Below are 15,585 nucleotides of genomic sequence, written 5' to 3'. Positions count from 1 at the left end.
GCTGCACAGTAGGTAGGACCTTCTCTTTCTTGTGCCTCTGTGTGTTGGAGTGCAAACCGACCATTACTTAAATGTCTCCTGCACTTCAAGAACCTGTTCATACCCTCCCCTATACTGACTTGTTATCAAATACAAGGAAATGCACCATTCTGTGCATCCCATAATATACCGCAGCCATAATTGTCACTAATCTAATGGCACCTCTGTGTCTGCCCTTCTCTAGAGCGCTGTCTTTTGGCTTGTGGTGGTCCTGGTCCTTGCAGCCTGTGCTGGGTCTAGGCAGCGTTGCTCCGTAAGGGTTTCCAAGCATACTCAGGGTTTAGTGCCTCTGGCTGGGACCTGTATCTGCATTTATAGCCTCCATTTCCTGATCTCCTCCTTTTTTAGTGCCTGTATGCTTTTGGAAAGACATGCCTCCTTTTTAATCTCTTCTGAGCCAAGGTGGTAAAGCAGCCTTTGAAGCAGTTTGCCTTGGGATATCATTCCTTTCCCTGATTTAGGGGAACTTTCTCAATCCAGCCAATGTTTTGTGGCTCACAGGTTCTTGAGTTGCGTGATTTCTCTTTTGATGAACCCTTCTTAGGCAGGAGCTGTGTTGTGCCTCAAGCTGTCTCCACTTCCAGCAGATCTGGAAAGCTAAATGCCAATTTGTGTATTATGGTTAGAGCCTGTCTATTTAGCTTGCCCTTGCCATGAGGGGGAGGTCACGCTCTCCCTCGGGGCTTTGTGCTTTCTTTCCCTACCTCATGCTCATCTGCACTGACCACATTCACCACTCTTAACTCAGTCAAAAGTCATGTTTTCTTTTGCAGGGTTAAAGTTCAATTAGGGAAGGGTGTCGGAGCTCGTACAGTGAGGAGGGTAAGACCATGAAGAAGGGAAAAGAGCAGATGAGTTCTCTCCTCTTCCTCCCAGGGCAGTAAAATGTTAGTTTGACTCATCTGTAATATGTAAATTCATCCTAATGCAGCAAGGAAAACTATTTGGCCTTTGCTGGGCTCTCTCCTGTGCTAGCATGCTGCCTAGGCACACTGGTACTAGTACTAGCACGAAGGAAGGACAGAAAATGCACCCTGGTATGAGGAGGGTGGGATTGTGAGAGCTCCGATTTACATCGCGTTAAGCTTCCCTGTTGCTTCTCGCCACTAGAGGAAGGGAAAAAACACAAACATACACAAAAATATTTGTCTGGAAGGGGTTACACTTCTCCTTCTGCCCAGTAGATGTTCTGATTGCTGTGGGTTACTGGAGTTATCACAGATGCTTGAGTTTTAGCTGGCAGCAGTAATTTATTTTTTTTTCTTTTTGAAAGGTGGGGAAGAGAACAGTAAACATTTCTAAGGTTACCAAGAGTCAAGTGTTTCAAGTAGAGAGCAGTAAATAAATAAATCTAGAAATAAATGGTCTCCATTGGTGTGGAAGTAATCCGCAGAAGCCTGTACTGGTAATTCATCAGCAAACCAGTGTCTTCTGAGCACTTCTGTGCTTTTGGGAAATGCACGGCAAGCTCCCTTTCTTCCAGCAGCACCAGCCCCGTGTGCAGGATGTGACCCCCACTGCCTAGTGCAGGCAATTCATGCCTGCCCAGAAGCTGTCAGGAAGTGGCAAAAGTACAGTGTGTCAGCACCTAGAGTGTGTTTTATTTCCTTTTTTGGCTTCACCCCATTTGTTTAAGCAGAAATATGCCCTAGAACTTGGCTTACTTGTTTGGGGTTTTTTAAAACTCTATTTTAAAAAAAGTAGGCAAACAAGTTCTGCTTGTGCTCAAATGACCTCAACTGACTTGCAAATCTGGACCAAATTTTAATTAATATGTTGATTTGCTTCCAAAGTTATATCTGTGGTTCCGTTTTTTTTTTTTAATCAGATCAAGCCTCAGAGGTACAGGTGACAATGATGCTGACTGAAAGCTGTAAACTCAGAGGACTTCATCACAGGTAAGCTAAATAGTGTTTATAAGCAAAGCTATATCTCTCTGAGCTGAAAATACTTGTGCTTAAAGCTCCCTAGGGAGGAAAAGAAACTTTTTTTTTCAGAATTCAGCAACATTTTGTGTATTTTTTTTTTTTTTTAAGCTGTAAAGAGCTGAAACTATTTTTGTTGCACTTCAAAATACAGAATTGTAGGTAAAAGCTTTTTTCCCTAGCAGTACTGTCTGTAAAATTAAATGGTAGCAGCGTGTGGGGAAAATAAGAAGTCTTTTGGTTTGGTGTTCCAATCCTCTCAGTGAAATATGGGTAGATATTCCTTATATATATTCTTAGCTATTGCAGAAAAAGGTGCTGCAGGCACCTGTTTATGCTGGTTCTTGCACAGGCTGGTTGTTAAATGTGGTGGGAATCTTAGTGATGACGAGAGTAAGTATATGTGCAGGTTGATTGTGCATTTAGCTAATTTACTAGTCTGCTTTGTATTGTTCATGATTTTCTAGATGGTACATAAAAGTACTGTGATTAGGTACTGTCCCACAGGGACAGAAGGAAATGCTTGTTAGGGCTTTTGCACATGAGTTGTCCTGGTATAGCATCATAACATCACTGATGGGATTTATTCCTTAAGAAGTAGTGGCATGTTTTTTTGGGGTGATGGCTTAAGTTTTTTTAAATTGATGCCCCAAACAGCTTGAGTTAGTGGCAGTTTTGCAGCTTGGATTAAAGGCTGAAACTGCCCTTAAATATCCTCATTACTAGCAAGGGATGCAGGTAAGAAGAAAGCTATGGTAATTGATCTTTTTTACTGGTAATGTGAAGGAAATGAAAATAGTTCAAGCAGAATTATTAGTACTACAGGGCATTTAAAAGTTGCTTTTCTAAAAGTTATTATAGTTAAGGCCTTGCCTAAAATACAGGATTGTATTAAGAGTAGCAGCAGGTTCTTGGGGAAGCATACTTAAAACTGAAACAAAAGGAAACAACCTCCCTCCCATCATTCAAAATCAGCTCTTCTCCTCCCTATTACAAGTCAAACTCTTCAAAAAGTCCAAAAAGCTTTTCTTCTGTATGCTGTCTGTGAAGCTGGGACCCTTGTCTTGGTTGAAGGTAGAGCTGCGTGGGTATGTAGGGTCATGGGTGTGACACCTGACGATCAGACATTTTCAGGTAGGAACAGGAAATGTCAAAGTTCCCTTTTAAAAGCAATTATAACTTATTGGAGACTTACTGATGTTTTCAATAGAAGATGCATTTTTTCCTAAGAAATACTTCATGGAAAATTGAAACTATATACAGTTTGTTTTAAGTTTCTACAAATTTATACGTTGATACTATAGGAGGATGTTTAGGAACAATGCAGCATGGGAGTTGTCTGAGCCACAAGGAGGGGTGGAAAGGACCTTTAAAGTGCTTTAGTGGTGGACTTGGCAGTGTTGGGTTTACAGTTGGACTCGATGATCTTAAAGGTCTTTTCCAACCTGAGTGATTCTATGATTGTAACACACCTGTGATAAAACTCCTGAGATATTTTTTCATTTAGACTGCAATGTTTAGTTGATTGAAAACTAAAATTTTCTGTTCTGTCACTTTGAAGTGGATCAAACGTGATGTTTTGACTTTTTTTAGACCACTGTAATGGAGCTATATATTTTATATCTACAGCTGCATTTAGAATGATACACTTCCAAGTTGAGGATATATTGCTTCTTAAAAATTTCTGTGAATACAGGTTATCGTTTATATTATTTCAGCCCTTTTGGACCAAGTGAAAAAGTTTGGAGGATTCTTCCAATGGGAAACTACTCAAGTAATTTTTTTAAAAACAGATGTGTAGGGCTTCAGTTATTTGGAGACCTTGTCCTCTGCAATTTGTAATGCAAGAATAAATGCTTTCCTTCAGTGTTGAATTACTTTCACTTACTGTGGTTTAGGATCAAGAAAATTTTTATCAAATATCAGTTTCATAAAATTAGGATTTGCTTTCCCTGTCTTCCAGGAATCTGCTACCTATCACTCATGTCTGTATAGAAGAGGGAGAGAAACCAATGGTGCTGCTGCCATACATGAACTGGGGGAATCTTAAACTATTCTTGCGACAGTGCAAGCTGGTAGAGGCCAACAATCCTCAGGTACACTCGGAAATCCGACTTCTTGCCCGTTAAACTTAGACTTGCTTTGTCATCTCTGTATGTGCCTTAAAATAAATGGTTGTGGTATTCACCTGTTCTGTTGTGACAATGAGAGAATTAGCAAGCAGGTTCCGTGGCAAGTGTTTGTCTTGGTTCATACAACAGTTCTTGGCTGCGTTCATCGCAGATGTTCAGAGAGCATGAAGCTGAGTTAAACTCAAAGATTAGGCTGGTAGCTGGTATATCAGTACATCTTAAAATATTTAAAAAATAGAGAAAATGGTATATGGTTGTGGATTTAAGTTAGAATACACAGGGGAAAACTGTATGGAGAAGTTTCAGGTTTACTGATTTTATTTTTGGTATAATTAATAGATTATCACTTTAATTATCGTTCTTAATTATTGTAAGTATAAAGCACTTCTGTTAAACTTTTAAGGTGCTGCTGTAGATTTGCTATTAAGTAAAATAACTGGATTTATTTAACTTTAGATACTAAAGGAAGTGGTCTGATTTTTTTAACTGCTGTGGGTGCTCTTCAGCATTCATAACTTGACTGTGTTTCAATGGAACCTGTTGCATAGATTTCATAAGTGAGAAAATATGCCTAGACGAGAACATATTTTGCATATTTTTAAAAATATGAGTGTTTAGTGATGGATGTGTATATGTAGTAAAACTATCCCTCTTGTTAGGATTACCTCGTCTTTTCTTCAACTTCACCTTGGCTTGACTTCTGTCTTTAAACTGAATCAAGCACAAAATTGTTTCCTGAGGTCAGCATTTGTGTCCCTGTTATGTACCAGATTTCAAAATAGCAAGGGCCACCTACCTCTGTTAATTTGTAAGTTGTGATAAGCTCCTAGGATCTCTCAACTTTTGATCTTATTTGTTTTGTTGCTTAATCTGAGTTAGAAATCCCTATGCAATGCACTAATATCCTCTTCCAAGAATTTAAGCAGAAATGGTATTTATAATCTGCATTATGTCAAACAGGAGTTGCCTCTTAGTAACTAGGTATGACTGTACTTAATTATCAAAAACCGGGACATTTAATGTCCTAGATACTTACTTTAAGATGGAACTTTTCTACAAATACCTAAAGCAAACTCTTGAGTTTTCTGAAATTATACATGGCTACTGTTCTTAATACAACCTTTTAATGAAGAAGCCAGTTTGGTACTGTTTTAATTTAGTATTTGGTTTATTTTAACCCCAATCTTGTAACTTCAGTGTGTATACTGAAGTTTCTGAAGCACTAAAGAAATGGAAGCGGGAACCCAAGGTACAAATATATGCAGGGATTTAATTTATATAGGACTGTGAAGTTGTAAAAGTAGATGGAGCAACAGCCTTTGATACCAGTTTTCAGCATAGCAAGATAGATGGATGTATTCATAGATAGCAAAAAGAGTTTTGACTGTTACTTGTGCTCTGCTGCCTGAAAATGAGTTGGTTTCTAGGGAAAGAGGAAAAAAATGTGGTAAGAAAGGTAGAATTGACTGTTTTGCCTATGTTCACCACTAATCAAAGGAAAAAGCTGTGTAGCAGTGAGGCAGTTGCAAACTGGAAACATTTGCCCCTGGCATGTTAAAAAAAAAAAAGTTAAAATTTATAATAAGGAGTCTTTGTATGTTTTCACTAGGTGGTAGTGTCTGTAGTTACTACAAAGCATCAGCTGCTAAACGGGGGGGTGAGGGGGGGCACTAGAATACAACAAAACCACCAACCTCACAGGCACTGGGCTTGCAGTTTTGCAATGATTGTTGTTCTGTGCTCTTGCAGGCAATTTCCCAGCAGGATCTTGTACATATGGCTATTCAGATTGCCTGTGGAATGAGTTACTTGGCCAGACGGGAGGTCATTCACAAAGACCTGGCTGCTAGAAACTGTGTGTAAGTACTCAACGGCGTAGAGTCCTCATGCAGACAGTGTTACGTCAGTAGCTAGAGCTGCAACAAGCTTTCTTCAGTTGGCCTGATCTCTACTTCAAAATGTACTACTGTTTGGGTTTTTTTACAAATTTTGGATGAATAGTTTTGTCAGGCAGATGTTTTCCTCTAAACAGACGTTGAACCAGAAAGCATGGTTTTCAAGGAAGCAGAACATCCTCATGTTTAAATACTTCTTTTAGGTTTTGTCTATCACTTTTTCAAAGGCTTGAAAAATATTAAAGCTTCCCTTAAGCTTTAATAAAAACTTGGAATATCTTTGGCAGTTTATCGATGGATAGATTTTTGTATGAAGTAGTTTTTCTTCTTTTTTTTTTTCTTAAAAAATGGCTTAATGGCTTTCTTCATTGGTAGATTTCTTAGTTGTCAAATGATGGATAGATATGAATGTGCTTCGTTTCGTAATGGTAGGAATGCCAAAGTAGGGTTTGAGACCATCTTCTGACTGGAATATGCCCTCAAAATGTAGAGATTGAGGTGTTTGTCTTTCCGCAAACCAAATCACTCAGATTGCCAACTCTGCTCATTCTTCATCTGCTTTAACACCTAATAAGGGGAAACAGAAAATACAGGGTTCTGCTTAAACTTAACTAAACATCTGAAAATATCAAAAGGGCCATTTAGTCCCTGAGCTTCGTTTTATATCATCTGAAATAACATCATAATTCAAGTAACGTAGTTTTCAAGAGCATGTTTGAAGCCTTGAATTCAAGTTCCTGATTTGGAGAGACATTTCTCCTTTTGCTCCCCACTGCCCCCCCAAGAACATGCACTGTTCTATTAATGAACTAGTAATGAAAGAGAAGGAGAAGGAAGCAACCTCTGGGTTATACCCCGGAGCTGCGTACAAATTGTTGATCAGTGAAGTACCTGCTGATGAATATAAAGCCTTTAACCAGAAATTGGGTATTAGAAATGATTTTGAGATTTGATGAGCTCTGCTTTACCATAAACAGTTTAATTTATGAGACAGTCCATCATCCCTGGATCACTTGGGATAAATGCACATCTTGCATTCCTTCAGTTACAATGCATCATTTATTTTTGGAAGAAAATAAAGCGCCTCATGGTTTAGTTATTGCTTGATTCTTGTGTCTGTTTTATGAAAATACTATTGCTAAACTAGTTAATTCCTCAAAATTGCTGCCTGCATCTTCTTGATGACCTTGGGTCATGCATCACATGTAATCTGAGAGGCTTTTTGCCTTAGCAGTGCCCACAGGGTTTTCTCAGGCTGTCTTCTGCCAGTGCAAGGGCATAAAGACTGGAGCACGCTCCCAAATCTTCAGGTTTCTCAGTTGCCCAGGCAGGAGTGACTGGGTTACTGTCGCATTTCCTGTTCTTTGGCTTCCATCTCTTTCAGCTTTTTGCCACCTTTGTGAATGTGTCTTTCCTTATTTGCCAACATGTTTTCCAGTATACCCTTGAAAATACATCCTGGGATCCTCAAGGCTTCAGTCCCTCCCATATCTTCAAGGCGCAGTTGTTGAACCACCTTCTTGTACCCCTTTTGGATTGGGAGTTTTCTTTGATTGTTCCCACATAGTCCTTGAAGTGGAAGCCCGGTTTCTGTCTTTGCATTTTTCGTGGACAGCACACACTTCTAGTGTATGGTGTGCCTTGCGGCCGTGCTGCTGGTGGCTGTTAGAGAGCTCTGCACGTCTGGCTCAGCAATTCATAGCAAAATATGTGCCACGTTCCCCGCACCCGGATAGGCCCTGCTCCTGAAATTTGGACTGACTTCCCTGCCTAGCCCCTCAGGGTTGTCAGGGGTCACTATTGCTAGAACTTTTGTCCCTTGTGCATAAAAGTGTCCATAAAATCACTCGGTCCTTCTCAGGTGCAGTCTTTGGCCCAGTTCTTCAGACTGGCCAGGGTCAGCAAAGCTTCTGACGCTGCGTCTGAGGGACTAAGAGGAAAAACCTGAGAGATGCTTTAAGCACTCATGCTTGTCCTAGGATATTCTTTTAACTACTGTACTGTTGTACTGGCACCATGGGCATCAGGCACTGTCAGTGTAGCAAATGCTGGGACAGAGGGGGAGCAGTGACATCCACCTTGAAGCTTTTGAACTGGTGCCACTAAGCCAGGCTGGCACAATCCTGGCTCTTGCACTATGTAAGTTTGATGCAGTTCCTTAGAGACTCTTTTCTTAACTCTTACTGCTTGTCCTCTCTGGTGAACGTGTTCAGGAAGAAGCAGTACTGCAGGAGACAAGGATCATAAACAGTGCTTCAGGGAAATTACCTTGTGGCAGCATTTCTGTGTGGTGAATTAATAGCCTAGTGCCCTTGCTGGGCAAAGGGTCGGCAGGCCAGGCTGCTTGACTCCTTGTCCTCCTGGAGCAGAGTCCAGCTTCACTTTAGTTGCCATACGTGTGATTTGGAGTGCTGGCAGTAAAAATCAATACATAGTGCACCTGGTGCCCCTTCTCCACGGGAAATGCAGGCAGGAGGTGAGCATCTACCGCTCTGTGCTGCAGCACAAGAAATCCTGGGCTAGCATTAGGATTTTAAAGAGGGTGCCAGTAGCCAGGATCCCTTGAAGGGCTTTGGTTATCTGCCACCCCTTTGTTCCCCAGGTCTGTTCCTGTGTGGTGAAGGACTGGGAGGAGTTGATATGAAGTGTGTCAGACCTATGTACCTGTGCCCTAATTTTGGGAAGGGAGCCAGGATTGCAGTGGCCCTGGCAGGTTTGTTAAGGGAGGAGATACTTTTGGCCTTGTGTGCCCATGGCACAGTAGGGCCCAGTTAGAGTGGACATATGGATTACACAAGTCAGAACTCTCTCATCGCTGGGAGATTACCTTTTGATTTGTATTTGTTTATAGATCGGTCTTCTAGGAATATCTCAGAACTTTTAAGAGTGATTAGATATGGAAATTTCCTGGTCTTTAAATTTTGAGGGCAATGAACTGACCTGAAAGTGCATAGAAATGGAATAAATAAGAAGGCACTTGAGATAGTGAAGCAGGAAACACGCAGATCGAGCATTTCTATTTAATTTTTCTCATCAAAATAAATGATTGACAAGATGAAAAGACAGCAAATGCCATTTCGTTACAACCCCCCTAACCAATGTTATTTCTACATTTTTGTCATAAGATGTTAAAGCCAACATCTTACCTGTATTCTGTCAGCTGTCTGAGAACACTGAACTTTATTACACAATTTTTTAAGTTCCAAAGAACATGAATTAACATCCCAGAGGGGAGAAAAAAATCAGTAAGCTCCCTGTGCTTTTTTGAATCATTTTTTGTTGATTAAAAGTAAAGTTTCTTTTAGTCAGTATCCTATTTCTGACAGTGGTCAGAATGAATATCTCTTGAGAGGAATAAATAATATCTTACCAGATTGCTTGGAGACAAGCTGTTAGGCCACAGATAACGCTGGTTGCTTTAACAAGGTATTACTAGATCTTGCCTTGCTTAAATCTTTGGCTGCTTATTGCTACAGAGGTACTATAGCTTAAAATTTGTTTAATCGATCTGATAGGGGATCTCTGAGGGAGGAGGGATAATTTAAGGGAGTTATTTGTTTGCTTTAACTGTATTTTTTTTCACTTGTAAATGTTTGATTTTATTTAATCTAAGACTGCTGATTTTTCTAGTGCTTATCTGTTAACGCAGAATAAATACGTTCTTTGATAATATTTGATAATCACAGAATAAGTGTATATTGATCTAGAAGAATGAAAATGAATAATGTGATTCGTGTTGCCCAGTTAAATCCGGAGTCTGAAACTTAAGGTTGAGCCTAAATATTTTCTGTAAAACTATAATGCTACGTTTGCTAAATACTTTTGTTCTTTTAAATTAGCATTGACGATGCACTTCAGGTTAAGATTACAGACAATGCGCTATCTCGAGACCTATTTCCTATGGATTACCATTGCCTGGGAGATAATGAAAACAGACCAGTTCGATGGATGGCTCTTGAAAGCCTGGTTAACAATGAATTTTCCAGTGCTAGTGATGTGGTAAGCTTGTTTGTTTTTTTTTTCTCTTCCATTTTGTAAATGTATCTTGTTGACATTTCTCCCTTTTTACAGCCGTTGGAGAATCATGGCAATAAATAGGTAACAGTGATTTGTCCAGAACAGCATCTGTACACCTGCTTCCTGCGTTTGCTGCTCATGGCAGATAGTTCAAAGGTCTAGCAGGCCCTTCTTGCGTGGCAAAATTGTCCGTTGCACCCTGTTCTCCTTGGTAGCATTAACAGAACTTTCCTTGAACTTCAAGGTTCCTGTCAGCTTCTTGTCCTTCTGCAGGACCCTGTCCTCCAGCCTGTCAGCCGCTCTGCCCAGATTGGTACCATCCATGAACTTCCTGAGAGTCCAGGCGGTTAATGAAGATAAAACAGTATTGATTCCTGAGCAATGCCACTAGGAACTGGTCATAGCAATTTGAGTCCAGCAGTCCAGCCACTTTAATGTTGGCATCTCACTAATTTGGTATAAAGATGCTGTGGAAGGTAATGTCAGAGGCCTTGATGAAGTCAGTGTGAGCATCCATCGCTCACCCTGTGTCCGCTGACACTGTCTTTTCAGCAAAGAGCTAGTCAGGTTAGTCAGGCACAGTTTGCCCTCAGTAAATCCATGCTGGCTGTTCCCAGACACCTTTATGTTTCATGTGCATGGAAGTGACTTCCAGATCACGTGCTCCCCAACATTAGCAGGCGCTGATGTTGGACTACCTGGGCTGTAGTTCCCCAGATCCCACCTCTTCAAGAGCATGCCTTTTTTCCAGATGTCACCAACCTCCCCCAGTTGTGGTGGCCTTTCAGAATGAGGAGAGCAGTGTTGCGATGACTTCCACCTGCTCCCTTGGCGCTCTTGGACACATCCTGTTCAGTACAGTGGTCTGGTGCATGTGCACTTGGCTTCAGTGCAGCACAGATAATTTCCTCTGTGGGTATTTCTTGGTAGGTTACTTCTTCTGAGCTTTGGTCTTCCAAACTCCATCCCTGCATGCTGGTGCATTCTCACTCTATTCCTCAAGTAGTCTTCTGCTTCCACTCTCTCTTTGCTTCCTTAGTGTCTGAGCTTAGTGCATCCATGGTGGCCTTCTACTGTGCTTGCTCAGCTTCCTGCACGTCAGAAGGGACTACTTCTGTGCTTACAGGAGCTTGGCCTTGTAGATGGACCTGTGGTAATTAGAGTGCTAATTAATGGTAAACCACTTACCCCTGTGATCTGTCTCTTACTGCTACAGGGGCATTTTCTTTGATAGTGATGCTTTCTTAAACGTGGTTACATCCAGAGACTAAACTGCTTCTTAAAATGTACCGGTTGGTTTTTTTTTTCTTTCCTCATTACCATGGTCTTTGTACTGGTGCCCAAGCCATATAAACAAAAGACCCAAACCAAACAAACAAAAAAAAAAAAAAGGAAGGAAAGGAGTCAGCTCTGCTCCAGAAATACTTCTTTACTCATTGGAAAATGTTTGGGGGTTTGTGTTATACCAAACTTAAAGACAGAACAGGAAATAGAAGTTGCCTGTAAAAGCATTTTTGTATAATACTAAAGGGGATCAATTAAATTTCTTATTGATTTTTTTTTTTTACATCTGGAAATGAAAGTGTTCACTGTTTGTGAAGACAGGACTTGGAAATAAAAGCTTATATAACACTGGCAGTGAAATGTGTAACTTTACTAGGATGAAGGCACCTTGGTTTCATAACCATTTCAGAAAACTAGTACAATTCAGCATATAGTCCACAATAACCCAGAACTCCTTTTTGCATTATATTATAATGTAACTCAGCTTCTAATACACAGTTCTTAACTTTGTATACGTAGCTATCTGAGTTTTGCAGTGTGCAAAAATGGACTGTTTTTTCTGGGTGTAGAAAATACTGTCTGCCCTAAACCATCTTTGCATTTACGTGGATGCTTTTCACAAATATGGTGTAATATAGTTTTGTCTGCTTGCTAGGAAGAAATCGAGTTATCAATTGCATGTAACTTCTAATCAGTGATGAAATCTGTTACAAACAATTTAGGTGGTGTCTGTTAAGATGTGGTTGGCCTGTGTTCTAGGCTTGCTTTTTGGATGCATTTCTTTAAAATGGTTTTGCTGGCTTGAAACATTTGATATGTTCCTCCTCTGCCAACAGTTATATCAGTCAGCCAAAGCATAGAAAAACAAAACATGATTCCTGTTGAATTTTAATTCTGTGGTTTTTCCCTGTGCTGGGCATGAAGCTCTGCATCTCTTTATGCCATTTTTATGCAGCTATTACAGAATTAGAAATGGTTATATTCTCAAAGTAGTTTTGCTTGAATTGCCCTTTATTCTCACGTTCTAGGTGCACCACCACTTGTCCCTCGGCATTTTTCTTCTCTGCAAATGAAACAATGTCCTCCCCTGCCTTCCCACACTGCTAATAGATGGCTGATCAGAGCAGGGCCACATCAGTCCCCCTGCCATTCTCCAGCTCTGAGCTTCCCATCAGTGTTCACTGACAGCATCCCTTAGTTTTTGGTCCCTTAGGCTTTGGTCGAGGTGGGGTGGTGGGATTTCTTTTGATTAAAAGCAAGAATCTTTCGAGGCTTGCAGAATTCTGCCCCTTCTTAATAAATCATGATGTGTGCAGCACTTGTAACTTAAGCAGTGAATCATCAGTGTGCAGTATCAGCACCATCCATGTTTTGTCTCTTCGGTCTCTTGACACCAGCCAGTAAATCATTTTACTTGTCCTGTGCTTGCACATTGATTGATCTTTTTCATCACCTTAAGCTCCTTTTGGCGAGCATTGTCAGCTGAATATGTTGAATGCTGATCCAGCCGTCAGGTTTATTTAGATGAAATCTTTATTTTTCTTGTGAGTCTGACTTCTGAGCATAGACTGAAAATATACAGGTGACTTTGATTTAAAAAATTATGATTTCATCCAGTCCGTTCTTCTGAACCTTTGAATTTCACTGACATATTTTTGAGGAATTTTGTGTAGTATTTTGAAGAGGTAAAGTGTGATATAAACTGTTAATTTTTTCAAAACAGTGGTTTAATGTTTAATATTCCTTAGATTTAAGTGTTTTGAAATGTCATACTGGAAAAATGCAGTAAATACATGATTTCTTAGCACTTAAGTCTTAGTGCACTAAGGTTTTAATTTTACTTCACTTAACACCTGTGCTGTGATTCTTAAATTTATCAAGACAAAGTATTGTGCTGTTGAACTTGGATGTATATAGCATTTATGTAAAGCTTTCTTACTCTGCGTAGTCTTATTTGTAACTGATTTTGTGGAACGTCTGAAGGAGCTCTCAAAATCTCTCCTGTTCTGTTAATGCTGTATGCTATTTCTTTTTAGTGGGCCTTTGGTGTAACACTGTGGGAGCTGATGACTTTAGGACAGACTCCGTATGTTGATATCGACCCCTTTGAGATGGCTGCTTATTTAAAGGACGGCTATCGAATAGCTCAGCCAATCAACTGCCCCGATGAACTGTAAGTGCATGTTTTTGGAGAGAATAAAATGTCTGGTTTGTAATCAGCCTGTTAAGCCAGCCTTATCAATGAAAGGGCCGGGTCTGCCTTTCACACAAACCCTCATGTAAGTATACGTGTGGCTTCAGTGACCTACATCAAGGAGCTTGGGCTTAATTTAAATGCTTTTTGTTGTTGTTGTTGAGTTTCACTTAATCCTGACCCAATTCTTTTCCTTATTCTGACACGTGAGAGGAATGGGGTTGATCAGGAGGATGGGAGGAGGCAGGCAAAGGGACCAGGGATTTTCAGCTTAGTGTTTGCAGGGCTGCAGTGTAGGAAGCCACTAGGTTTGTAGGTAGAGGGAGTCTGTTCTCCCAGCAAGACTGTCGAGAAGTACTGTGTGTAATGGAGTTAAATGGCAGAGCTTGAGGCGTTTAGTCATAATCCTCATGGTACAGGAGAATGCAAGTGCACAGACACTACCTTCTGCCTCACGTGTTCTTCCAGATCCCCTTCCTGTAAGCCTACCACAGGAACACTTAGAACTATGCTTTTAACAATAGTTGAGCAATTTTTGATGAACTATATATTGCTTCCTCCTGGATTGCCTCCAACGCGTATCCTAAATCAAACCAGCGCTTCCAGTCACAGCACATTTATTGATCACTCCAGGTGTCTGTCCTCTGAAGGAGTTGTTCAGCATCGTGTATCAGAAGATCCAGGCTCCTTTTCTCTCTCCAGTCAGCAGGTTTTCTAGTGGCAAATGCTGTTTTTCGCTTTCAGGTTGGGACTGTGGTCATCTGGCTTATGTTCTCATGTCTTCCGTTTGTCTTTGTCTTGCAGGTTTGCTGTGATGGCTTGCTGTTGGGCCCTAGATCCTGAAGAAAGACCCAAGTTTCAGCAGCTGGTGCAATGTCTAACTGAATTTCATGCAGCATTGGGAGCCTACGTCTGAAACTGCAGAAGAAGATTCAATTCACTGATTGGGAGAAGGCATGGCATACATCTGTGGCTCCATGCATCACTCAGACTCACACACGTGATGTGTATAAAGCAACACCAAAGGGAGAAAGCACTTCTTCCAAAACACTGTGCCTTAGAATGCCTTAGTAGTCTGAAGATTTTTGTAAGACCTCTTGATGTTGAATATTTTCTAGATATCACTTTTGCTAAGTTAAATTGAGACCTTTTTATTTGCCATCAGGATTTTTAAAGTGTAGTGATAGTGAATTTAAACACGAGATTTGAATGGACTTTGCACTCTTACAACAGACACGTGATTTTTTTTTTTTTGAAGGGTATATGGAACTGGTAGAAAAGTGAGGATAGGGGAAATTAATGCAAAAGCCACACTGCAGAAAATTTTCCCTGCTTTTGAAAAAATGTTGAAACTGAATCTTTCTGACCAGCTCTAGTGTTTGTACTTGTATGTATCTGGAATAGCTTTTTAGTATCAACTTCTTCTATTTTGAGACAACAGCACATTGTGGTTGGTTCCACAAGCGGCATCTTACCTTTTTAACCCATTCACGAATGTTTTTTTGGAAAAGCTGGTCTTCAGGATACAATATCTCCTTTTTAAAGCAGTAAGTGATTATGTAAAAGTGATTCCAGTTTACCTCATGTGGAGAGTAGTAAAGGTGGGGTAAAAGTGGTGCCCCTCCTTTCAGATAAAAGGCTGATGTGATTTTTAAGATGGTTTTATGTGCTAAATAGAGGCCTTCAGAGAAGCGCCAAAGCAGCCCTTGTGTGGAAGTCTTTCACCTCAGACTTCTGGATCACAGTTTCTCTTGTTCAAAAAGGTACTGGTTGTTTTTTATGGGCTTTTATGGCCTGAAATGGGCTTAAATATATAAATATATATTTGTAAAGACACTTGCAGAGTAAAGAATGTTTTTCTATTACATCTAATGTGAAAGCTTGGTCCCTCACACTGCCCTGTGTATCGAACGTGCAGGTTGGTGGTTGTCATTGGGCTGGAGTTGGCGTGAAGACAAGGTGGATTGCCTGCCTCCCTCCCTGCAGAACTATCTCTGAGACTTAATATATTGTCCTACTGCCTCCTCTAACCCAAATATCCATTCCCCACCCCAGGTTATTTTGCATTGGAACACTACTTAAGAGGCCTGAACAAGGTA

At 40.5% G+C, this 15,585-nt stretch overlaps 1 protein-coding gene across 1 annotated transcript in view; it reads left to right on the top strand.

The window, feature by feature from the left end:
- Window positions 1-15,353, top strand: part of RYK (receptor like tyrosine kinase) — a 62,264-nt gene extending 46,911 nt beyond the window's left edge. The window contains exons 10-15 of the mRNA XM_074833427.1: window positions 1,868-1,937; window positions 3,928-4,060; window positions 5,846-5,955; window positions 9,831-9,990; window positions 13,329-13,465; window positions 14,291-15,353. Coding sequence (XP_074689528.1) covers window positions 1,868-1,937; window positions 3,928-4,060; window positions 5,846-5,955; window positions 9,831-9,990; window positions 13,329-13,465; window positions 14,291-14,402 — 722 coding nt within the window. The 3' untranslated portion in view covers window positions 14,403-15,353. The remainder of the gene's footprint in view (window positions 1-1,867; window positions 1,938-3,927; window positions 4,061-5,845; window positions 5,956-9,830; window positions 9,991-13,328; window positions 13,466-14,290) is intronic.
- Window positions 15,354-15,585: the final 232 nt, after the last annotated feature.

Source organism: Strix aluco, chromosome 9 (assembly GCF_031877795.1).
Source record: "Strix aluco isolate bStrAlu1 chromosome 9, bStrAlu1.hap1, whole genome shotgun sequence".
Taxonomy (NCBI): domain Eukaryota; kingdom Metazoa; phylum Chordata; class Aves; order Strigiformes; family Strigidae; genus Strix; species Strix aluco.
Note: the sequence above shows the minus strand (reverse complement) of the source record. Positions and strands in the feature narration are given on the sequence as shown.